Source organism: Quercus robur, chromosome 2 (genome assembly GCF_932294415.1).
Source record: "Quercus robur chromosome 2, dhQueRobu3.1, whole genome shotgun sequence".
Classification (NCBI taxonomy): domain Eukaryota; kingdom Viridiplantae; phylum Streptophyta; class Magnoliopsida; order Fagales; family Fagaceae; genus Quercus; species Quercus robur.
This window is the reverse complement of record NC_065535.1, coordinates 9643239-9670899: the sequence shown is the minus strand read 5'-3', so window position 1 is coordinate 9670899 and position 27661 is coordinate 9643239. Positions and strand designations below refer to the sequence as shown.

The following is a 27661-nucleotide window of genomic DNA, read 5'->3' as shown; positions in this document are numbered from 1 at the left end:
ACGGTGGGTTTGTGTGTTTTTGCTGAGCTGTTACTTTCCTTGCAAAACAATGGGATTCGTAAAACATATAGACGTGGTTTCCTTTTTACTTTTCCAGGTAATTTGATGGGCTTGGATTGGCTTAAAGCTCAAGAAATTGATATAAGTCCATGCCTCACTTTCTTTATCCAAGAAAAGTTATTCCTCAGTCTATTCACACGTACTCATTGTTCTTGCTCTCTTGTCTTCTTTCTTGTCACGGGCGTTCTGTTAATTACCGGGTTTTATGGGCCATTCAGGACTTTCATGAAAGGGAAACAAGTTTAACCCAGACTATATTGGTTTTAGAGTGAAATCTATACCTGCGCCTTTATGGTTTCATTTTCATATGGACTTTGTTGTAACATTTCTCAGCAAATCATATCACTTGAAGATAAAACGAATTAATAAAAAAATTATAAAAAATATCAATTGCTTTTAATTATGTGATCTTTTCAGAGAATAGATCTTTAATTAAAAGTGTACAAAGTGGCATGTTGTGTTAAACTAAACCATAAACTAGATATATTTTAAATTGAGAGATTACTTAGAAAAATATGTTCAGTCCATAGGCAAACCGTGACCATATGTAACCAAATTCTAGGAACCTTAATGTATCTAGAGTATGTTTGAAGTGTATTTCAAGATCAAGCCAAGTAACAGGTTCAAGCAGCAAGAAGACTCAAGTTTCTAGAATCTCAACTCCAATTCAATCCCTACTCGACCGATTGAGCTTTACTTAACTCAACCCAGTCCATTTATAACGGAGTTATTGGAGAAAATTTTCAAGTGGTGGTTGAAGTCATGAGTGGGAGTTAGGTTCACGTTCAACAAAGACTAGAATAAAAGAGTCCATAGATTTGGACCTGTATGTGGTTACGCTAATAAGTATTACATGAGAAAGTAGTAGATTTAGGGTTAAGTCTATTGTATAAATTTCGATTCTATTTATAGGTTAAGCCCTTCCAAGGGTTTTTACTTTGTGACAGTTGTTTCATTGATTTTCTTAGATTAACATATTGTATCATTTGTATGTTCTTGTGTTCTTTATCTTGTCTAATATGGTGTATGTTCATATACTATTTAACACTCAAGCATAATTGGACTAATAATGAATAATCTAATTGGCTTTAAAATTGGTAATTTGGCACTACCGGGATCTAAATCTCTAACAAAATAAAACTACTTTAAAAAGTTGTACATATATCAAAAAAGTTAAGGCATCCAAGTTCTAAAACCACCTTAAACTTATGAAACGTTACTGTAGCATAATTGAAGATTATAGTTACTGATGACACGAAAAAAAAAAAAAAACAAACAAACAAACAAACAAATTAATAAATAAAAAGTTCAAGTCTCTTTCAATAGTCACCAACCTTTGGGTTTTTTCCCATTAAATCTGCTTGACCAAAAATAAAAAAGATAACTCAGACAAAAAAAAACCTTGGGATTGCGTTGTTGGGGGGGCCTTATATTATTCCTAACCAATCTTTTATTTTATAACTTATAAGGAAAGAGAATAAAAACCAAAGACCTTTTTAAAAAAGAGTTATAAATATCCCAAGCTATATCTTTTGTGAAGGAAAAAAATATTTTCTTAGACTCGTTTACATCTATTATTTTACATATATATTCTCACAATTAATACGAGAATGTTTACGCTATAAAAAGCTAGAAAAAATTATCAACATTTAAAACATGAAAATGAATGTAAAATATGAGTATAAGAGTATCACTTGTGATGAGGATGACACTTTCTCTGCATGTCACTTAGCCATTTGGTCCAATATAGAGCTGCTGACATTTGGCATGGATGGAGCCATGGTTGGATCCCCCAAATTAAAAAAAAAATATATATATATATATATATATTATTATTATTATTATTATTATTATTATTATTATTATATATAGATACTAATTTTAGCAATTTATTTTAGAAAATTACACTTTTGTCCCCTTAAAAATATCATTGATTCTTTTAAGAGTATTTTTATAGTCACAAATTTTTCTATAATATTTTTACAAACTGTTAAAGTAACAAATTCTTATTGGTTCACATTTGGACCCATCACTTACATTATCACCAATTTGTAAAAAAAATTATAGTTCAAACATTTTCCTCATTTTAAAGACCATTAAAAAATATTTATAAGTCTAAAATCTAAAAAAGAAATATATAAGCCCAAAAAAATTAGTATAACAACAAAAATTACTAATAGTGAAACTAAAAAAAAAAAAATTAAGCCTAATCAACCAATTTTACCTAAAACAAACAATCTAACCCTTTAAAAAATTTTAAACAACCAGTAGTTAAGCGACTAAGTAACAACAAAGTTGAAGGCCAAAGTTATTGCACACAACCAACAACAAAGTCACCCCCTTAACTTTAAGTTCTGTCTCCGTACTACTGTGTTGGGTATAAATTCTAATTTAAAGTTTTTGGGGCAACAGGCTGATTGATAAGATAAAAAGAAAAGCCTTGGTCTAATTATCACATTCGTTTAGAACTTATTCAACAAAAATTTTCGAAGGAACAAGAGGTTCACAGCAAGCAAGTTATATAAAAAACCAAGCATGATATCCGAATGAATTTACTAGACCTTGATATTAGCATGTTTGGATTCACACACACGCAGTCAAGTGCTTCATGAAAGAAAGAGGATCTTGGCACAAGCAAGCATGGAACCTATTGAAGTGTGAAAGTTCTTGTTTCCACGTGGTAGTCCATGGACTACAGGCTACAGCATTGTGATTTTTTTGAGACTGAAAAATGATCAAAAGGGTTCGTCATTTTTGCACAACACAATATCGTGATAACTCATCATGCTGCTGTGCAACTTGTATAAAATTTTACATAAAGTGATCCTTTCATCCTTCAACGTAGTGACGTACATGATCTCTTACTGATATTATAAGAATCCTTATCATCCAAGTAGGGGTACCGGTACATATCGATTATCGAATTTATCTCCCTCTAGATACCTGTCCATTCAATTTCAAAAGCTTTGTGGTCATTTTCCCTCCTCCCACTTTGCCCCTAGTTTCACAAATTGCAGCTGAGTGACCTATGGCTCACATTGGTGGTCATTTTTTAGATTCCTCTGAGGCCAAAGACCAGATACTGATCGATCATAATGTTCAACTACAGATACTGTCGAGTGGGAAACCCATGATTCTTATGATCTTATCAAGAGAAAAAGTTACTAATTTTAGACCAGTCAGCATGCATATACCATAGCTAGCTAGAGGGAATCGTATCAAACACATGAAGCAACTGCAAAAATGAGAAACAGATCTGTTAAAAGAAGGGAATTTATGTTTTTGTGTGACTACTAGTTTCCATTGAATAATTATTATAACAAGCACTTCCACCTCTCTTTTTCGGCCAAGTAATTAAGAAGAAAGAAATGATAGATGAAGACTTATAAATGTAAGCTCCAATCCAAGCCTAACTCCCCCTAGCCCTTTTTTTGAAAAAAGCTAAGAAGCATAGACACAGCAAAATGCTCAACACGTCTACAAAGTGTAGAGATTTTTCTTTTCTTTTCTTTTCTTATTTTCAGATTTGGTTGGGACAGAGTTGAGACACACGTGAAAAACAACTTGAAAAATGCAAGATTTTTAACAACGTAGCACAATTTGAACAATTGATCAAGTTTTTAGGTTTGTAAAGTTTTCAATCTCTCTCTTTGGAACTTAGGAGCTTTGTTCTTTGGTCACTTTTCAAACATTTATTAATTACTATACTTAATTGTTGTTGTGCGCCTGTCATATATATATATCATGTCCTACCTTTATCAGCATGTCTTGTATTGTATGTCTTATGTCATATGTGTTGCTTTTTAGGCCACAACAATAACTTAGATCGTGGAGAGTGGGGACTTATCTTCTCGTGTGGTCATTATCTCAATCGAACAAATGTTAGTAAGAAATTTTTTCTTTTTTTCTTTTAGACTAAGACATCAATTGATTATTGATATAAATAGGATTCAAACCCAAGTTCTTATTCGACAATAAATATTTTACTAATAAAACTAACTAAAATCTATTTTTTATTTAAATTTATGGCGTCATCTTGATATAAACGAAATTTAAACTCAGATTCCTTATTTTTACAACTATAAACTTTACTATAACTCAAACCCATGTAACACTTAAAAGGAGTCTTGAAATTGGTTTTAGTTTAGACCTCTTTTGTACGATGATCGGAACATGATGCTCAAAATCAATTTTGCATTGCCAAAATGTTGAAAAGAAGAAAAAGAGGGGTAGGGGACGGGGGGGACGGGGGAGGGGGTGGTAATAATGGACATGCAATAATAATCATTTATTGAAAATGAAATGAAATTTTGCTAGGAACCTATTGTAAAAGTTGGTAATATCTAGAATCCTTATCATCCAGGTTTATTCTTGCTATAAAGTAACTGTGGATACCCATTCTTTAATCTCATTGCCAAGAGCTTTGGAGTCTTTCGTATCTCTCTGGCTGCGGTCCCTCCTTCCAAGTTGGAGGTGGTCATTATCTTCGCTAGCTCTAGGGCACCAATTAATTGTTCTTGAGGCAGATGTTTTTAGATTCTTCAAGACTCAGTTGTATATTTGTTGGGGCCATGGAACCGTGAATCCCATATACGTAGTATTTCTTTTTCCTAGGGAAAACAAAAGTCTACACCATTAGGGTCTGTCGCTGTACTATTCGTTGAAGCCTTTTTATAGCAATTCTTAAATTTTCTTTAGGCTGTGGAATCATGAATCCACAAACTTCTTTTTCTTATTAGGAGGAAAGAGTCCACCATGGGGACCTGAAGGACCTGAACTATATATTCAGCAATCAGCCAATCACCATGCAAGAATTTTTTTTTTTTTTTGATACGAACCATGCAAGAATATTGAAAAGGAACGGAAGCGCTCAGTTCCATATATATACATATAGTTTCCTTGAGGTGTCCTATTTTTATCTTTACACACATACAAATGTAAATGTATTTGAATATGTATATGTGCACATATACAGTCTATGGTTAACTCAGTCCAAGATTGGGTGTGCATTTGGGAAGTGCTTAAAGTTGTAGGCTTGTAGCTTATTGTTGATTTTAGCCTATTTTTGTTACTGTTTATGAGTCTCACTACACTTTTTGATACTATTCATAGGTTTCACTATACTATTCAGCTTATTTTTTAATTTTTTTTTTACACTTTCAACAAAAAGTTTTCAGTTTCAACTAAATAACCTATTCGCAAACGGACATGAGATATATTATACTGGTTTTGAGTTTTGACACCTCAACAACAACAACATAGTTCATTAATTCCAATAATATTATAATAACCACGTGAACAATGGGAAGTTTAATTTATTCAATGTATCTCGGTGTCAGGGCCGGCCCTACCCTTAGGCGAATTAGGCAGTTGCCTAAGGCCCTAAGTGGAAGGGGGCCCAAAATTTTAGAAAAGAAGGGGTAGTAGAGGCAAAAAAAAAAAAAAAAAAAAAAAAAAAAAAAAAGTTTCAGATGAATTAGAAACATCCAGAGGGAGTTTCATATACATTCTATTTTGTATCAAAAAAAAGAAATATCTGGAACATCTTTTTAACCAAAAAACAAAAATTTTGATAAATCGAGTTAAACATTGGCTCTAAACAAAATTATTGCTCAAAAATAACATTATTATCCTCTAGATAAACCAAAAATCAACCAGATAAACTACAAATCCGGTCTAAGAAATTAACCACAAAACAATCACAAATCAAAACAAATAAAACAGCTCAAATCCCTAAAATTTTTAGTTTTACCGTTCCCTCTGCTTCTTTCTCTCTGCTCTCCTCCTCTCTCAAGCTTCCTCCGCCTCCCTCAACTGCTCAAGCAAGCTGCAAGCTTTCTCCGCCTCTCTAGCTCTCATTCCTTCTCTGAATCTCTGATTCTCTACTCTCCGGAGTCTTCGCCTCTCTCAACTACTCTAGGACTTTGAGTTTTTTGATACAGTGCGGTGCGTATTAGGTATAATATTTGGGCGCTTGGCTTTCAGTTCAGCCTTTCTCTTCATTTTATTTGTCCAATGGATGTTTCACTTTGTTTGGGCCTTCAAATTTTTTTTTTTTAATAAAGCCTGCGGTTTTTTTTTTTTTTTTTTTCTCTTTTGGGTATAGATAATAGATACAATTTGTTTTGGTGGTTTTTTTGGTGGGTCTTATCAATAAGTCTTGTGTTATGGCTGTGCTTAAATTTTTTTATTTTTTTTAAATTTTAATCTTGTGTTTTTTATATATATATTTTAGTTAGTGGTAATATATTGAATAAGTCTTTATTTATGTAGGTTGAGATTGTTAAAAACTTGTTATTGTTCGGTAAAACTACAACAATACTTTTTATATAAATCATGTTCTATTTCTCATTTGCTCTACACTTGAAAGTTATTTTTTATTTTAGTCTTTATAAATATATTATTTGATTAGAAATGTCTACTAGAAAATATGCATCTGGATATGAAAAACTTAAAAAAAAGAAAAAAAAAATTAATTGAGTCTCAAAAAGGATCAATGGATAAATTTGTTATTAGTAATAAACAAAATATAACACAAAATTTAGATGAAAATATTACAAATGAGCAAGAAATTCACCAAAAAAAGTTAGAAGATAATGAAATGATACAATTGTGAGATAACAATGATACAATTGCAAGATAATGAAATGATACAATTGAAAAAGAGATGTTAGAAGAACTTGAATACAAAAATTTAATTAGTCAATTTGCATCTCAAAATGCAAGAAAAATAAATTTTAAATGAAATATATTATAATATAAAAATATTAAATAAATATTAATTTAATTAATATATAAGTATAAAAAAATGCTCCATTTTTAGTTCTAGTCTAAGGTTTCAAAATGTCTACGACCGGCCCTGCTGGGAGTATCTTGGGTATAGAATGAGAAGATTATTATTGATTCATTAAATTCAACATCTAGCCTAATGAAATGAATCTTCATCAAGAACGAGTAAAATGGAGAGTAATTCTGGAAGAAAAAAATAATAATAAAAATAAAAGAAACCATGAGTAACTGAACTGAAACTCGAGAAGCCAAAGAAATATTAGTACATCGTAACACTCGAGAAGCCAAAGTCTCAATGAAGATATTGATATCCAAAGATCGGTTTCCTTTTGAGCCCGGCCCAGTTCCTGAGCCCTTGGGCCTGTTTCTGTCAACATTTGCTACTAGGCCTTAGTTTCTTCTTGTCCTTGTTCCTTTGCTTTTTGAGATGAAATCTAGAGACTGCTTAAGATATCCCTGTCAATGCAATCCTTGAATGGTGGTGCATGTACATACTCGTTTCACACAATGGCCCGGAATTGTAACTTATGGGCGAGAGATGATTCGTGACCCAATATCTTGACTGAACTCTAATCGAATAGACAAGTAAGAGTAAATTCAAGAGTATTTCAGAAGCCTTGTAATTCAATTGGTTATATTTTTTGGTGTTGACAATATCTAAAGGTTCAAATCTTCTATCTCACAATTATTGAATTCAAGAGTGTGCGCTGACATCAAATATGGGTTGTCATAAAAGTTTTATTGTTAAGAGTAAATAATTATTATTAATTATTATTTGTCATGTGATTATACAATTCTTGGTCCCATATGGAACAATAGCTAGAATTGGTCTTGTCTTACTTTTCCATTTGAGTTTCCGGTTAATTAGGCGTGCTCCGTATGTGGACTAATGACTAGGATTCAGTTTACACCGTTGAAATGAGAAAACTCTTGACCGTTAAGAGTACAAATATAAAATTTTATAATTTTTTTTTTAAAATGATATATCTATAATATTTTTACAATATTTTTACAATAAATTATAAATGACAAATTGTTACTGACTGTTATTATTGGGGCAAAAAAGTAATCTTAGTGTTAGGTTTAAATTTGAACCAATAATAATTAACTACCTATGATTTGTTGTGAAAATGTTGTAAAAATGTTGTGAATGTAGCACTTTTTTTTTTAGTGTAATGTAAATTTTTATAATGAATATCATGTTTGTTATTAATTTGTAGAGGTACTAGAATATTGTTAATTATAGTATTCTTTATAATGTTTTCATTATTTTCTCTTTCTCTTGGTAAAACTCTTCTCTTCTTCTTCTTCTTTTTTCCTTCTATAATTTGATAATTGAGGAAGAGGGACTTGATCATTGTACATCTCCATTGGAAACACTAAAATGTGACATTGCAAACTATGATTTATCATATATACAACACTAAAGCTTTTGATTTTTAAAGGGGGGGGGGGGGGATTCCCTAAAAATTTTAGCTAGTCACTCCTCTATTTTAGCTAGTTTAGTTTTCAAAAACACTCTCCAATAAATTATCTTTTATTTCTTTATTTCATTTATATACTCATTTTTTGGGCGGCTTGGGGTGATTGTGACAAAGCAAAGACTAAGGATGACTCAGTTGAATATTGGGAGGAATAACCTATTTTTTTTCCAAATGATGATTTATGACAATATTGTTCCCCTAAATCAAATGTTTATATTTGGAGTGGACACTTGTTTTATTAAGGAAAAAACAAGAAAACCAAAATTAATGGAATACATTTTTTTTTCCATTGAAGTGTTTGAATTTACATAATAATAGAATATAAATTACATAATTTGCTTCCTTGTTATTAGGATCAAAGAAGGGAAAAAAAAAAAAAAAAATTTTGATTCCTATTTTTCTAAATTTTTTAAAAGAAAAAAGAAATATGAAGTTATCATTCCTAGTTACTATCTAAAAATTATGTAAAATAACATTAGAAAATGTCTAGTCTAGAACTAATAATTTAATATAGGTTTGGTTATTATGTTATGGAAATAGGAAGAGATTAGGTACCCATTCTATGAGAAATTATACAGTTTTCTATTGGTCCATGTCACTTATCCACCATTCCACTAAAAAACTCCCACTTATTTAAAATTGTTGAGTCAGTAATTAGTTTTTGTTTTAAAAAAAAATTTAACTCAGCAATTTTAAACAAATGAGAGTTTTTTAGTGGAATGGTGGACCACGTCACTTATCCACCATGAGGACCTTATAATTTCTCCCATTCTTCCCTACCAAAGTCAATCTTATAAGAATTAATGGTCATCATTATTCAAGTCATGCAATGTACAAGAAATCAAACATTTCACAGCATTTCAAACACGTCATAGATAGAATTTTTTTTTTTTTTTTTTTTGATATGATAGAAAATTATTCTTATGATCAAGGAAAAATCATATTAATTATACTCATGAACATGATAGGGCTCATAAATAATAATATGTTATCAATAGAAACATTGAAAGACCATATTCATCATTTTTTTTTTTGTCATTATTCATGCAAATGATCTCATTATTTCATGTGCATTACTCATTCAAGTTTCAAATTCTAACTTGTGAGTATTTGATAAAGCATGTCAACATTTGAATATAAAAAATCATATTTTTATCATCCACCATTCCTGTTACCATTTAACTAAATCAGGCTTTATCATAACGTGCATCACTCCAATCAGATTTTAATATAATAAAATGAATGGTTACATTTTATAAATATTTAAAGGAGTAAAATTGAACTGAATCAAAATTATCATGTATTTTAGGGATAAAAATATAATTTACTTATATATATATATATATATATATATTAAGTCATGTCACGAACATGTTTTTCTTCACTTTTTTTTTTTTTTTTTTTTTTGAGGAATATGTTTTTCTTCACATTTTAAGATTCAAGATGCTTATAGATGTAATAATTGGATATCCACGAAACCTATATATTGCATATATAAGACTCAGTCAAATGGATTTTTTTTATTTTTTGCGTGGCTGCGCCGTATATAGCTACTGTTCTCTCTTCATAGTCAAGATTGTCTCATCACCGATTGCTGCCAAAAGCAGCTGACATATACAGAAATCAAGTTGGACACGTATTTTTTTCGACTTTTAATTTTTTTTATCAAAAAAATAATAAGGTTAATCATTGTGAAGGTTTGTTCCACGTTCTTTCCTTCAAGTCCTATCATTATCATGAATCATGAACCAATAAAATATCCGATTGTGGTTTTGCTTTTAGTTTGCCTCCTTTGTAATCCATGATGGAATTCGTTGCAAAAGTTGTGCATAGTAGTATGGTACAAAGCTTTGCCTGCCTCGTAGTGTAAATGCCATGAAAAAACAATTCCGTTGAATGAGTCAAGGACCAAATTAAACCATATGTCAATCTCAATATATTGTGGAATTTTATTTTTGGATGATTATTGGAATTTGCAACATGCAGTCTTGCACGAGAAATTTAAGTCCACTTGTTGTTCCAAATGTTACCTCGTAAAATGACTGTTCTGAAATTTTCTTCTTCTAGATAATTCAATAATAATAATGGTGTTTATTTTTTTTTTTTTTTCATTCTTTTGATAATTCTATAGTTATAATGGAGTGGGAGTCTAAAAACTAAATATGTTTGTCGGAAAGATTAAAAAAATATCAATTAATCTAGCAACAAATTATTTTATTATTATTTTTTGGTAAGTATGAGTGAGATTTTATTAACGGAGGGCTAACTGAGGCAGAGGCCTAAAGGCAACCCGCCTATTAGTATCCTCAAATAAGCATGTGAGAGAGATGATTTAGGGGGTGTTTGATAATGTTGTTCTATTAATGTTTTTTGTATTTTTTGAAAATACATGTGAGTGAAAAAATATATAAAAATATGTATAATGTTGTTTAAACATTGAAAACTATTATTCAAGTTACTACCCAACAGCCCCTTATTTATCCGAAACATAATATTTTGAGATGGGTTGGGTAAGCCATACAAAAAGAGTTTGTATTTGTGGTTTGCTTTTGTAATGCATGACAGTGGCTATAGAAGTTGTACGGAGTACAAAGCTTTAGCTTTAGCCTGCCTCGTTGTAGCGCAATGCCATGAACAGCACTTCGGTTGAATGAGTCAAGGACCAAACTATATATATATGTCAATCTCAATGATTCTCTCTTAGGAAATTTATTTTTGGATGACTATTGGACTTTGCCACGTGCAGTCTTGCACTAGACATTTAAGTCCACTTGCTCTTCCAATTGGTAGCTCATAAAATGACTATTCTCGTTTTTGGACTTTGTTACCAAAATTTCACAAGCGTCAAAATCACTTGATACAAATACTAATTTTTTCTTTTATGCTTGCAATAAATAAGAAAAGGAAAATCTAAGTCCAAATTCTATTTATGCAAGAATTGACCCTGCTTGATACAAATACACTTTTTTTTTAATACTTGTCATAAATAAGAAAAGGATCGGAAGATCCAAATCTAAATTCTATTTCATGGAAGAATTGAGCTAGGGTCAGTAGGCAAATGAGGCGGCCGTCTAAGACCCCAAATAAAAAAAAAGCTCACAAATTTTAACCAATAGGGTTATTTATTTCATTGTATAGTATTAATTAAACCTAAATATTAGCTAATAAATAAAATAAATTTTTATCAAATGAAAAACAATTAAAAAAGAGAGAGATAAATGTTACATCCAAAACATTTTTTACAATATTTTTACGACAAATTATAAGTGGTAAGTTCTTACTGACTATTATTAGTGGACAAAAAAGTAATTTCAATTATAGGTTCAAATTAGAATCGTTAACAACTTAACATAGGATTTGTTATAAAAATATTGTGTGAATGTAGCACTTTTCAAAAAAGAACGAGAAAAAAAAAAAAAGCAATACACAAAAATTTCACAACATTCTTCACAATAGTTGAGTTGAAATTTTTTTACTAATTCGTATTTAGTTCTACCATTAATATCATTTTTCTTTTACTTACCACAATCAATCTGTCGCATCAACAAGTGTGAACAATTTTGTCAATTTTTTTGTAAATATAAACTTTCTTAAAAAATAATTATAGAGTTTAAGTAATATTTAATTTTAAAAAAAATTATATTTAAATATATAAAAAAATCTCAATTTAATTTTCACCTTAGTCCCCAGTTGAATCAAGCTGCCCTTGAATTGAGCAATATTATTTTGCCATAACACTTCTCGTATTAAACCAATTAACCTATGATAATAATAAAAAAATTAAAAAAAAAAAGTTTATATTAAAGGTAATAGAAGGAGGTTTGACTTAGTTCTAACACTCTATGCGCATCGGATCCTCTAAACTAATGCAATGTTGGTGGTTACTCAAAACTAATCATATGTTCCCTATCAAAAAAAAAAAAAAAATTAATCAAATATCTGTTTCGTATCGTGTCATCCTGTCATCCACCAAGCTTCGTTGATGGGAGAGTTGCCAACTTTTGGAGGCAAAAGTTTCGAGGCCCACGTGGGATCCACGCATTGGAAGATGGCACGTCTGTCACAAATCACAACTAACACTGTTTGGCCTGCCCGCACTTTCGTCCCTACTTTCTTGGATACTTAATGGTAATTTGCCCAGAAAAAATTGTTTGGATAGTAACTATCAAACGGGACATGTCCATTACAATACGACGTCCTTGCTTTCCCGTTCAATCACGTTCATGTTTTTCTGTTTTCACATGATGCACGCCTCGTGGTCTCACACTAGAAGATTAGGCTCCATGAATGCGACAAAAGGTCGATAAAGAAAATTGAAAAAGAAAACACATACGCAATCACATTCTTTTCACGTTAATGTTAAACTTAAAATATTAGAGTTCCAATTAATTTGTACCATTCATCCCAATCATTTTATTATTACTTTATTAATGCCGTGCAGTTGCGCACTTTTAGCGTGATAATTATTTTATAAGTGGTTGTGAGATATGAAAGGACAAAAGTTCAAGTTTTTAGAATAAAACTTTATATACATGATAGAGTAAAATTTTATCTTAAATTTTGATAGTATTTGAAGTTAAAGATCTTTTTTTTTTCCCCCAAAAACTTGATATTTACAACAATTTGAGGATTTATTCTTTTCCATTACATGTTCATGCATGTCTCAGATGAGCACGGATATCCACTCCTTTGTGAGACTTAATGTGAAAGGATAAGATGTGAAAGTTACACATAAATTACCTCTAATGGGAAAAAAGAGATTTTAACCTCTGTAAAGAGCGTAGATAAAGTCAAAAGTAAATATAAAATATTATTTTAATTTGTGCATATCTTTTCTTAAAGTCATGTTTTCACTTGTGCTCGCGTCATGAAACATTCAAAAGTATTGATGATTATGTGGTATTATCTAGGTAAATAAGGTGCATGATCTTCTCAACTTTCACATTAAACATTATGAATGGGTCATTTTGTATCAAAATTAAAAATTTATATCAAACACATGGCATAAAATTATACAATAATTAAAAATTAATTTAGATTCAACTTGAATTCTGATTGTATTTAATCTTTAATATAATAAATACATATATAAATATATGGTTTTTTATTGTATAAAATTTGGACAAAAAGTTTTCACTGGATGCTATGATAACTGCCAAGAGACATGTATTCAAGTTACTTTTTATGTTTTTCTACAATCACACAATTTGCCACAACTTAATAATATGTGTGGTTAATAAATTATTTTTTCGCTTAAACCTGTAATTTTTTATTTACTATTTACGGTCCCACATATTAAGATTAAGATTGTGCCAAAAGTTGTGTGAACACAGTTTCTTTCTCTATTTTTGTAGGACTGAACTGAACTTAACTTAACTTATGTTAGAAGGGTTGAACGCCCCACAGTCTTTGCTGGGTACAACTTTTCCATGACCCTTTTCTTCCCAATGAATTTTGAAAACGATGTTTTTACTTTTTAGGTGGGAGTCATTCGTATTATAATATCCAATGAATTTTCTAATGACGAGTATCTTTAATTACCGCCTTTAAAGTGTATTTGGATTTTGGAATGTCTTTTGATTCACTTTTTATTATTACTTATTTGTTTATTTTATTAAAAATGAACAAAAATATATTTATTTTTATTAAAAGTTAAGGTTTTATAAAGTTCTAAATATAAAATAAACTAAAAAATCTTTAAAAAATCTAAACCGAATACATAGTTGGTATTGTAATCATAATCATATATTTTCAAGTGGATTTAATCTTCAAAATTTTCTTCATTAATATAAATAGAAAAACTCATATCAAATACTTGAAATTAACGATTCTAATAATAGTTTTTGAGTATCTGTTAATGGATACACACGGATGTTAAAGAATGTTAAATGTTATCTTCTAAAAAAAAAAGAAGGTTAAATGTTCAATTTTTTTTATGGGATTAAATGCTCAATTACTATATATAATAGTTGTTTTTATTAGGGAAAAATACACACATTAATTTTTCACTAATCATTCTTTTTTTTTAATAGAAAGTTTCACTAATCATTCAAGTATGTTGAATTTAATTTTTTTTTAAATATTTATATACTATTTAACTGTGTTTGAAAAAACAAATCACAATGGTATGTTTAGTATTCTATTATATAACTAGTCGATAATGTATGCAATGCACTGAAAAATTTAATAAAATGTGATATTTATTTCACTTTTTTTTTTTCAAATAGAAAATTTGATAATTATAATTGCAATTAATAGACATTTATCATGATTTATTTTGTATATGAAATCATATATTATAGTATTAGACATTATTATTAGAGACATGCTATGTACACAATATTTTCACAACAAATTTTAAGTGATAGGTTATTATTGGTTGTTATAGGTGGACAAAAAAATAATTTAAATTATAGATTTAAATTAGAACCAATAATAACATAACACTTATAATTTGTTGTGAAAATGTTGTGAACGTAACACTTTATTATTATTATTATTATTATTATTATTATTATTATTATTGTGGGTACCTAAGGCATGCTTGCAACATCCTAGGCATGCTTGGCAACGTCCTTGGCCGACCTCGGCATGCCTTGCAACGTCCTAGGCGCCCACATCGAAGAGAAGAAATAGTGGTACACTACTCCTTCGCTTCAAAGCTTATAAGGTAGAAAGTGGGGGGATTTCTCTTTGATGTGGGACGCTTAGGACGTTGCAAAACATGCCAAGATCGGCCAAGGACATTGCCAAGCATGCCTAGGACGTTGCTAAGCATGCCGAGGACGTTGCAAGGCATGCCGAGGTCAGCCAAGGACGTTGCCAAGCATGCCTAGGACGTTACAAGCATGTCTAAGCATGCCTTAGGTACCCACAATTATTATTTTATTGTGTTTATATGTTTATATATATATATATAGGTTTTTATTGTATTTTTATATGGAATTATATATTCTACCATTCAAATAAAATATAATATACAATAATTTTAATGGATGATTTAAATATAAAATATATTTTTAATTCAATTAAAAAATATATAAATTAAAATAATTATGTGTAAAATGGTAAGGCCAAGCAAGCTAAAAGCAAGCAAAGGAATGTTTGTATTTTTATACGAGCATGGAAAGTGGAAATATGGATGTTAAGAGTGGATATGGTCCCAAATCCCAATAAAAAATTAGCATTTTTTAAGAGGAATATTTGCCACTTATTAGGATTATTAGGAATTTCAAATTTCTACTTTTTTTTTTTTTTTTTTGTTCGTTTGGTGGTACGTCAAATTCAAACGACAAATTTTTCTTTAAATTCTATATATATATATATATATATATGAATTATTATAGTTAGATTTTTATTACAAATCTTAAATAATAAACTAAACCATATGGAGTTTGTACTTTGCACGGACTGAGCACGCGCAATTAATAAACTGACACTAGAAAGTTTGGTATGCTTACTTAAATACACGTTTTCAATTTTTAAACAATAATATATGTATTTTCATATATTTTTTCACTCACACGTATTTTCATGCATATTTTCAAATACATGTTTTCAATTTTTAAGTGTATGTATCAAACATCTTCTTACAATTCTTAAGAATCTTGACAAAATCCATATTTTGTGTTAGTTTGGATATAAAAACGCGATTGCGTTTGTGTTGGAGGTTGCGTTTTTTGTGTGGGTCCCGTGCACTGTTCACGGGATCCATAAGTATGGATTTTAACAAATTTTTCTTTAAAATTGGGTCCTACGGTACTATTTACACATTTAAAAATTATTTTATTATAATATATTCAGTTTTCAACAATATATGGTATCCAAATAAACCTTTTGTTTCTTTGGATAAATCCCAATAATAAAAACCCCCAAAAGTTTTCTACTTATGACAAATTAAACATTTTCTTTTTAATTTTGCTATTTAAAACCTCACATTTTATAAACCTTGGCAATCTCAACTAATATGTTCATAATCATACATGTTAAAAACTACACTATAAATTATGTTCTTTGTAGTCACTACTTCACTATTATGTTTAAAGTTTTTTTTTTTTTTTTGATGTTGTCCTCTCCCTTTCTTTATAATTTCTATCTAGTGTGGAGAAGAAGATAATCACTATTATGTTTTTAAACACATATTTTCAGTTTTTAAGTGTATGTACCAAACATCCCCTTACAATTCTTAAGAATCTTGACAAAATCCATATTTTGTGTTAGTTTGGATATAAAAACGCGTTTGTGTTTGTGCTGGAGGCTGCGTTTTTTGTGTGGGTCCCGTGCACTATTCACGGATCCCACAAGTACGGATTTCAGCAAATTTTTCTTTAAAACTGGGTCCCACAGCACTATTCACACATTTAGAAATTATTTTGTTATAGTGTATTCAGTTTTCAACAATAAGCGGTGTCCAAACAGACCCTGTGTTTCTTTAGATAAATCCCAATAATAAAACCCCCAACAGTTTTCTACTTATGACAAATTAAACATTTACTTTTTAATATTGCTATTTAAAATCTCACATTTTATAAACCTTGGCAATCTTAACTAATATGTTCATAATCATACATGTTAAAAACTACACTATAAAATATGTTTTTCGAAGTCACTACTTCACTATTATGTTTAAAGTTTTTTTTTTTTTGGATGTTGTCCTCTCCCTTTCTTTATAATTTCTATCTAGTGTGGAAAAGAAAATAATCACTCATAACAAAATAGTGTTGTAGGGGTATAATAGGTGTTAGTGACAATTTTTCTCTCACCAAATAGGTTATTTTGGTAATGATATTTGGTAAATATGGATGAAGTATTTAGATTGTCATAATTGGTTTTGGCTTACTTCCAAAAAAAATTTAACTGAAGCTCTCATTTTATTTTAAAAACAAAAATACTGAAAATAAGTCAAACCCGTTATGATTTATATATTTTAAGATTTAATATAATAAAAAAAACATAATTTAATTGTCACATAAAAAACTATATATATATATATATAGATTTTTATAGATTTCCCCTTATTTATTTTTAAGACTCAAAAGATCATAGAAGGTGATGTTTACTCAAACTTTAAGCTTGAGCATTATCACATCTTTTGTGGTAATCAATTCTACGATACTTTTATAAAAGATTTTTTTTTTTTTTTAGAATCAACTTTTATAAAAGATAAATAGGAGCAGATAGGGATGGAGTTTGGAAGGACTAAACTGCCATTTGATTATTTGAGATAAAAAGATACCATTAGAAAAGTATTAAATCTTTTTTTTTTCTCTAGAAAAGTATTAAATCTGATTCCACTCCACAAGTGAAAGCTTAGTATCATTAGCCCAATAGATTGGACCAATCATACAACAAAAAAAAAAAAAAAAAAAGATTGGACCAACCATACAGCATGTGCATGATGAAAAGTATGTCTAAACTAGGAATTTCACCCAAATAAAGGAAACCCAATAATTCATCTCATCTCATGTCACTCTCTCTCTCTCTCTTTTTTTTGGCTACGTATTAATCTCTTAAATCATTCAGTAAGGTTGCCACTATTACGGCAAGTCGGCGACAAAATCAATTTCAAAGTTTCCAATCAAAGAAAAAAGAAAGAAAAATTTATATAAGCTTTGAATTGTCAGATATCAAAGACACTTCTGTCACATTCAAAATGCTATCTACTATTCCCGAAAAAAATAAAAAAAGCTCTCTACTCTCTATTATAATCAAACAAACAACTCACACCCACACACCAGTGACCACCTTCAATATCTGAAACCGGCATTTTTACTATTACCATTCTTCTAGCCTTAAAAGTCAACTAAAAACCCAAAACTCCATAACTCTATATAGCCATTGGTTAAACCAGAAGAGCTTAACACAGCTCAAAGTCACGTTTCATTAATTAGCTCCGGTGAGTCTGAAAGTGACACAGTTATTGAATTTGGCTGTGGCAGCGAGCCCTGGCAGCTGGGGTACCACCTTTTGCCATTAATATCTTGTACACACTCTCTCTCTCCTTAACTCCAAAGCCTAATCCTCATACACGTTTTAGTCTTTAAATGTATTGCAAATTAATATTATATAGCGAAAAGTTTTGAAAAGTTTGTAACTTTATATATAGATATTTTAGTTAAGAATTCAGTTGGGTTGTTTAGAACAACATAGAATGCAGAATCAAAGCTCGTGATTTGGAGGTTGGAATTTCGCAGAGTACATTAAATACAGGCATTATCTGGTACTATTTTTGTGTACATGTGAAATTATTACACACCAAAACGAACCTTCATCTTCATACACCACCACCTCGATGAACATGAACTAGTTCAGTTCTTCTTCTTGTACTTTCTTCTTCTCCGCATTATCAAACTAAGCCATGGAAGAAGAATCTCAACGAGCTCTGCTTTTTAAGTTAGCAATATTCACGTTCGTGTTGTTCCAATGCGTTGTAGCTCAACAACAAGAGCACCTCAACTCAAGCTTTGAACGCTCGGCTTTGCTTGCGCTTCGGTCATCTTTGGGGCTCAGAGCCAAGGACTGGCCCATCAAGCTCGACCCATGTAGAAACTGGACCGGGGTTCGGTGCAATAACAGTCGGGTCACTGCAATCAACCTGTCCGGGTTGAGACGAAGCCGTTTTGGGATTCTAAATCAACAGTTCGCTGTGGACTCTTTGGCCAATTTGACAAGCTTGGTGTCTTTCAACGCTTCAGGGTTTTCGCTTCCGGGGCCTATTCCTGACTGGTTCGGCCAAAGACTTAAAGCACTCCAAGTGCTCGATCTAAGGTCTAGCTCAGTTACTGGGTCGATCCCTCCGTCGCTCGGTGGATTGAGTACACTGAGGTATTTGTATCTGTCAGGTAATAACCTTACTGGTAGTATATCTTCTTCATTGGGAAATTTATCTGAGCTGTTAATTCTTGATCTTTCACGGAATTCACTTACTGGGTCATTGCCTTCTGGTTTTGAGTCTCTTGCTAAACTCACAAGGCTTGACCTTTCTTCAAATTACTTATCTGGGTCAATTCCAGATGGGCTTGGTAATCTTTTAAGTCTTGAATACTTGAGTCTTTCTGATAATAGTTTCACTTCGATACCGGGTGAATTGGGTAATTTGTCTAGATTAGTAGAGCTTGATCTTAGCAAGAATGCTTTGTCCGGGTCATTGCCTGTGGAGTTGAAAAGGTTGAGGAGATTGAGGAGGATGGATATTGGGGTCAATGTTTTGGAGGGTCCATTCCCGGATAGTATATTTATGAGTCTTGGTTCAAATAAAAACGCTACTTTTGCTGTGTTCAATCTCTCAAACAATCGGTTTTATGGTGCTTTGAATTTATCATATGTTGGGAAGTTTAGTTCAGTTGATTTTTCCGGTAACTATTTTCAAGGCAAGGTAGTTGATGCTGGTCAAAGAAGTGCTACTCTTGATAGAAATTGTTTACAGTTGGTGCAAAATCAGAGGAGTGCGGATGATTGTAGACAGTTCTATACCGACAGAGGCTTACTTTTTGATAATTTTGGAGACCCAGAACAGAATCAGGTAACAGAACATAATTCAAAGACCAAGAAACGATGGATATATATAGTAGGGGGCCTAGTTGGTGGGATTGGCTTCATTGCACTTTTAGTGTTGGTCATGGTACTACTCCTGAGAATGTGTGATAAGGGCACTGCAACTCAAAGGACTGCAAATGTAGGGTCTGTTCCAGAAGGAGACAACGTTTCTCTACCCAAGGATCTTGCCAATTTGACAGGTGTTGGAGAAATATTTACCTACGAGCAGGTGCTCCACTTCACTGGTGATTTTAGTGAAGCAAATCTTATCAAACATGGCCACTCTGGAGACCTTTTCCGGGGGCTTATGGAAGGTGGGATTCCTGTAGTCATCAAAAGGGTAGATTTGCGTTCCTTCAAGAAAGAATCATACATGATGGAGTTGGAGTTTTTCAGCAAGGTTTCACATACCCGGTTGGTTCCACTATTGGGGCACTGCTTGGAGCATGAGAGTGAGAAGCTTTTGGTGTACAAAAGTATGCCAAATGGAGACCTGGCTAATTCCTTACACAGCTTTATCTCTGAGGATGGCAGTTCACAGTCTCTGGACTGGATCACAAGATTGAAAATTGCGATAGGAGCTGCTGAGGGCCTATCCTACCTACATCATGAGTGCAACCCTCCCCTTGTTCACAGGTATCATTGAACTTTCTTATGGCTATCGTTGATCTCTCTTCATTCATATAAGTGAAACCTTTTGAATTTCTTGACTTTCTTACTTTTGATATCATCCATCATATATGGTGATTTAGAAATCTCATATTATGAATCTGCCTGTTGGCAACATAGATTGCAATTATTTGTTCTGTCAAGAAAATTAGCTTGTCCCATATTAGCTCTCTGATTTAATTTCTCAATTAACCTGCTTGTTTGCTAGCGAAGTAAGTGCTTAGCTGGCTATTCAATCATGTCCTAGGGAAAGGCCCTTATGGGTGGTGCTTTTGGGCCATTTAGGATTGGTTGATTTACTGTGATATCATTTTCTCCAAAAAATAATAAACATTAAACCACAATTCTAGGTTGAAGTATGTACTTAGATTTCTTGACATCTGTGTACTGGTCCCAACCTTTCTGGAGCTTTTGCATTAAATTTAACTCAGTTTTAGCTGCAAATTTGAACCCAATTTATTCAAATGAAGAAAAAACCTGAGTGTGCATGCTGATAGCCAAAAACCTGACAGTGAATATCGTCTTCCTTTTTGGGGCGAATATCATATCAAATCATCATACAGAGAAAGTTTGAATCTTTTGAGCTCTTTTCTGCGAGTTTAGTAGGACATCATCTGAATGATGTACAAAATTTGATAATTTGTATCATAAGTTGATGTTTTCTGTTCTTTATGTAAAGCTGCTTATATAGTCACAAAGGATGGCTTCAAATTGGACCTTTAGTTCCTTTTAATGGAAAGAATTAGCAGTATACACTGGTGAAAAGAGATGTGCTCCAGTAGCATGCTAACAAGATTATATAGAAATGCTTCTTAAACGCTTTCATTTTGGTCATTTTCAATTATTATTATTATTATTATTATTATTTGCTCAAATCAGTCAATCTCAATTAGCAAAATTATATACTGTACTTTTCACATGTTTTCATTTGAGTCAATTCCAACCACAATTTGATTTTTAGTCAGAAATTAATTGCTTTGCAAACATTATCTCTTAGCTTTTCTAGCTTTATTTAGAACTATTATGCCCAGTGGTGCAAATATTAAATGAAATAATATTTTTGGTGGTTGAAGAGATATTCAAGCAAGCAGTATCCTGCTTGATGATAAATTTGAAGTGCGGCTTGGAAGTTTGAGTGAAGTTCATGCTCAAGGGGATTCACACCAGAATGTGCTCACTAGGTTCTTGCGGAAGCCACAGTAAGTACTTTATCAATTATATATTTTCTTTGCATTTTCAAGTTTTGCATGCCACATGGTGCAGAACAACCCCACCCCCCCCCCCCCCCCCCCCCAAAAAAAAAAGGGATTCTTCTTTTGCTTCAACATTTGCTGAGCTTAACCTAGAATAGATGGTCTGGAAGAGCATCATTAGCAGCAACAACCTGGCATGTCATAATCTTGATTGATCTCCAGAAATTATTGTCTTAAAAAACTCAAGAAGAAAATAAATCAGAATATATTAGAAATATTTATAACATATTGGGGCCATGAAATGGGTCAACTTAGCAGTTTACTACTTGTAGTACAATAGATAACTCATGAGATGTGGGACTGAATCTGTTCATCTCTCACTTTGTTGCAGGTAGTTTATTAGATGCATGAATAGCAACTTTAAATGGATGTAAATCCTATACACACACACACACACACACACACACACACACATATATGTATGGTTTTGATTATTTGCCTCCATGAAATCAATTACTTAAAAGGAATGTTTAATCCAATATAATTACGATTTAGTTTGGACTAAAATTAAATCTGTCTTTTGTGCACATTGCCATTTTTATTACTTTAATTTGTTTCCATGGTTAGATATATTTATTGTGTTCTGTCCAAAGGTGTAACACTTTTTTCTCTGTCTCATGTGCAGAATCTCTGAACAAGGCCCTTCTGGTGTGTATATTCTCCTACATCTTTTGGATATTCTTTATTTATTTTATCTATTTGTCAACATACTAAAACATAATTTAAATATGCTTCCTCTTTGGTCGATCATCCTTTATAAACCCTACCTAGCCATTCCTCTTGGAATGGACTGTAAACTCGTGTCTATTAATTCATGGCCCAATAGTCTAGACCTCCGGGAGAATAATCTGAAGCTTAAGCAATGAGCTTGCTACTACCCTCACAGAGAATATATGTTACTTCCCCTTCGTCTTAAAAGTTTAGGGTGGTTCACGCTTTACTGAAGCAAGTCTATTATTCAAAGAAAGTATTTCAGCTTAGAAGAGTGGTGAGGAGAGTGGGCCTTGTAGACTTTTAATGTATCTGGCATTTCAGTGTTTCTTTCTCTTTCAACTGCATAATGATTGGAGAAGAAAAACTAAACAGTTTTTTGTTTAATTTCTTTGGTGATGGACAGGCTCATCATCAGCATCCTGTGCTTATGATGCATACTGTTTTGGGAAAGTCTTGCTTGAGCTTGTAACGGGTAAGGTTGGCATCAGCAAATTTGATGATGCTACTACAAGAGAGTGGTTGGAACTGACGCTGCCCTACATCAGCATATACGACAAGGAACTGGTAACTAAAATTGTTGACCCATCTCTGATAATAGATGAAGATCTATTGGAAGAAGTATGGGCTGTAGCAATTGTGGCCAGGTCATGCCTTAACAGCAAGCCTTCCAAACGCCCTGCAATGAAACATATCCTTAAAGCATTGGAAAACCCTTTAAAAGTGGTTAGGGAGGAGAGTTCCAGTTCTGCAAGGTTGCGAACAACGTCATCTAATAGATCTTGGAGTGCTGCGATCTTTGGTAGCTGGCGGCACAGCTCATCAGAGAGTGCCACCATTCCAGGCCAGACTGGCACCGGTGGTCTAAAACAGCCAGTGAGGGAAAACTCCCATGGCAGTGGCGGACAGGAATACTCATCTTCAAATAAAAGGTTATCCAGTGAAATTTTCCCTGAACCAATTGAAATGCAAGACTTGGAGAGGCAAGATGAACATTAAGCCGAAAAGGTGTTTGTTGCTCTTTATTGATGATATTGCAGGCTGCCCAATTTCCTGCCTGCTCAACAGCATTCTTGGACTACAACCTTTTCCAATAGCCTTTCATCTGGGTCCAAAAGCCATTTGATGAAGATAATGTGGTATGTATACCTTGACCTATCTGATGAAGATTATCTGATGGTGCAAATATTGTTGAGGCCAATGAAAATGGCTAATGAAGTGTGTGCTGTATATTGAACCAGACTCTTATCAGTTTTGAAAGCTTGTTTATTGTCTACACAAGCAGCAATTTTTCCTGTGTAATGGTGCTTTCTCATTGATGCCATACGTAGAATATTAGATTGTAATGGGTTAGAATTTCTTGCGGTATTGTTGTATTTTACATACCTAAAAGAAAATTACCTAACCGTAAAAACGCATTGTTGTATTTCCGAGCTGCTCAGGTATCAAGAGCAATTTGATATGTACCTTTGTAACTTATGAACATTCTTCTGTTGTTAAAAATTGGAATATGGTGGCCACGACTTCCAGCATGGATAGCTATTTGAATGTTGGTACAAGTGTACAACACATTCCAGCATAAAAAAATAAGAAGTTAATTTTGAGTTCAGGCAACTCTTAGCATGGCGGATTGACAATGTGTGGTGGCGTTGGTGGTCTGTGGACTGGGGCTGTAGCTCGAGAGCTTCCGGTGGAAAAGTTTAGGGATTGAAAAAGTGCTTGAATCATTTGTTATTGTTTTGATCCAGATAAATTAAAATTAATATGCTACAGATAGAGATAATGAAAAAAAAAAAAAAAAAAAAACTAAGTGATGAAGAAGGGACAATGCATCCTTAGAGATTTTCTTCAACCACCAAGAGTCTCGTAATTTAGTGGCATTTTATCTTTATGCTCTCATTTATAAGAAATATGGTTCAAATCCCCCATTCCCCATAATTGTAACTATAAGATTATCAAAAAAGAAATTTTCTTCAATCAAACTAGTTGAGTGAAAAATCATTGTTTAAGTTCATTAGTAATAGTATCAACAATAGAAATTAACATAAAGACCAAAAATGAAAAAATGCTCACTCATTAAACTTTAAAGATCAATAATCTATTTTTGGTATTCTTTTTTTAGGCCCATGAGCCCCAAACCAAGACACACACACGCAACAGGTAGAGTTATAGTATACTTTTGTGTTAGAATTCATTTCTGTCTCCCTTGTGTGTGTGTGTGTGTGTGTTTGTTTATCAAAAAAAAACAAAAAACAAAAACAGGTGGGGTTTGAGATGATTTTTTTTTCCTAATTAAAAAAAAATTCAAATTCAAATCCAAAACTTTTTACTATTTTATGTACTAGTAAAATTTAAGAAATTTTATTCTAAATTCATCCCATTTATTAAAAAAAAAAAAAAAAAAAACCCAAACTTATACCAAATACAACCATTATCTTATTATGAATCGGATGGATCATATTGTAGTGGGCATTTTTTACAATATTGGGCTGGGTTGGGCTGTCTCTTGCAGTACTGGGTCCAAGTATTCTAAGTAAGAGAGTTGAAATCGGTCTAATTGTAACTCACTTTGATCCGGCTTATGCACAAACTATGCCCCTTTTGCTAGTTTTTTATCACATACCCATGGTAGGCAAAGCTATTACAGGGAGTTATGACAGACAAGTATAATAAAGGTAACATAAGAGGAAAACTAGTCAAGATAAATAAAAAAGGGAGCAGTAGGAAGTACCCTCCGTATACAAAAAAAGATAATAGAAAATAATAATAATTGGTTTCTTGGATTAAGAAGAGAGGAAAGTTAGTCTGCCACATCGAGTGACACTACGAAGCTTGAAACCGAGAAGGGAAATTACTTCCTCAATGCAAATAATCTCCTCAGAGAGTGAAATTAATTGCTTTGAGGGAATGGACCTAAATGGTTTATGTTCAACAGTGGTTCTTTTCCTTTGATAGAGAGCAAGACTTTGAGAGAGAGAGAGGGAATCAACCCATTGGTACATGCCTGCTGATCCAACTCTCTGTTTTTTCTTTCCTTCTTTTTCTAATTTTTCTTTTATCTTTCTTTTTCCTCTCTTTTCTCAATGCTTGTTTTCTATTCCGTGGTTTTCTTTTAAGTTCCTCTCCTCCCCTTCATCCTGATCCCTGTGCACGGCTAGGATCCCCTTTTTTATAGTGCCTGCCGTGATCGGATTTTACTATTTTAGCCCTTAACCACCTTTGTTTGGTTTGGGTGTACTTGTCGACCACCACTGGTTTATCTATGTTAGCTGTGTTGCTCCTACCACTAGACAAAGAGGACTATTTTGTTTGTTTGTCTGTCGTGGCACCCTTACCTGTTACGGTGTGGGTGCTTTCTCTCTATCTCTCATGGCATGCACCTAGTGGTTCCCACTTACCCTTACTTCTTTTGGGCGGTATGTCATCCCAGCATGACATTTCCCCCAAAAGAGCTTGAGTAGGAACGTCAGAATAGGGTTTTCCCCTCTCCCTACCGCCAGACCATGCTCTCTTACCTCTAACCCATGACTTTACCACGTCCTATATTGGCTGGGTATAGGCTGGTGATGCTTGGCTCTTACATGTGCTTTACTTCTATGTTCGTTTAAAGCTTGCCTAGTGCTCACGCGCTTGCCGTGATCTGGAGACCTGTCTGCACATTCTGTCGGTCATTCTTGGCTTCTTATGGCGTGGGCTGTTTGCTGATCTTATATTTTCTGCGCCTTTGCTCCTTTTGAGGCTAGGCTTTGCCGGATTGTGGGCTTCCTTTTCTTTAACCCATCATTTTACTCTTTCTGTAGCCTTGCCATTGTTTCCTGCCATATCACTTTGCTATTCCTGCTATGATGTTATCTGGTCCAAGGCTGCTGGGCCTTTTTGGGCTTGTTACTTATGACTAAGTATAGTCATTTGGGCCTTTTCGATTGTATTGCTTGCAGGCTCTTGCATCCCATTTGTTTTCTCTTGGCATACTTGGCCCATTTGCTTTCCTTGGCCCTTTTCCTAACTCTACATTCCCATGGGTTTTTTACTAACTTTTTTGGACTTCCCCGACCCAATTACCTTATCCTTTATCCTTGGGGATCATGAGTCTGCCATCAACCCCTTACTTTCTTAGCTTGCATTACTTTGGGCTTGCTGTGGCCCATTCTCATTTTTCCACATCATATACTGTCCATGAGTTTGCTATTCCTCTCTTTCTGAGTTTCTTTAAGCCTGTTTGCTTCCTCAAGACCTATTTGTCTATTTCATGGACCTGTGATCCATTATTTCTACCGTTTGGGTTTAATGGTTTTTTCTAACCATTTACCAATTCTTTTTTGCTCGTGTTGCTGGGCTTCTTTCTATTTGGCTTCTCCAAAAGGATTGTCAACACATATCAAATTGAGTTAACCTAAAATCGATAATTTTGAAAAATTTTAAGCATTTTACACTAATTTTTTTTTTTAGAATCAAATTAAATCATATTTAAAAAGAGAAAAAAAAAACTGCACAATTACTTATATTATAGAAAATATATTTTTTTATGTGTAAATAAATTAACAAAATAAAGATATCTGGTCCAAGGCTGCTGGGCCTTTTTGGGCTTGTTACTTATGACTTAGTATAGTCATTTGGGCCTTTTCAATTGTATTGCTTGCAGGCTCTTGCATCCCATTTGTTTTCTCTTGGCATACTTGGCCCATTTGCTTTCTTTGGCCCTTTTCCTAACTCTACATTCCCATGAGCTTTTTACTAACTTCTTTGGACTTCCCCGACTCAATTGCCTTATCCTTTATCCTTGGGGCTCATGAGTCTGCCATCAACCCCTTACTTTCTTTGTTTGCATTACTTTGGGCTTGCTGTGGCCCATTCTCACTTTTCCACATCATATACTGCCCATAGGTTTGCTATTCCTCTCTTTCCGAGCTTCTTTAAGCCTGTTTGCTTCCTCAAGACCTATCCATTTACCAATTCTTTTTTGCCTGTGTTGCTGGGCTTCTTTCTATTTGGCTTCTCCAAAAGGATTGTCAACACATATCAAATTGAGTTAACCTGAAATTGATAATTTTGAAAAATTTTAAGCATTTTACACTAATTTTTTTTTTAGAATCAAATTAAATCATATTTAAAAAGAGAAAAAAAAAACTGCACAATTACTTATATTATAGAAAATATTTT

At 32.6% G+C, this 27661-nt stretch overlaps 1 protein-coding gene across 1 annotated transcript; it reads left to right on the top strand.

Annotated features, from left to right (window-relative positions):
- The first annotated feature begins 18003 nt into the window (after positions 1–18003).
- On the top strand, positions 18004–24033 carry LOC126712249 (probable LRR receptor-like serine/threonine-protein kinase At2g16250). Its single transcript, XM_050411510.1, has 4 exons — positions 18004–20504; positions 21611–21736; positions 22416–22438; positions 22908–24033. Exons 1-4 carry the CDS (start codon positions 18691–18693, stop codon positions 23498–23500), a joined length of 2556 nt encoding a protein of 851 aa, XP_050267467.1. The 5' UTR covers positions 18004–18690; the 3' UTR covers positions 23501–24033.
- The last annotated feature ends 3628 nt before the right edge of the window (positions 24034–27661 follow it).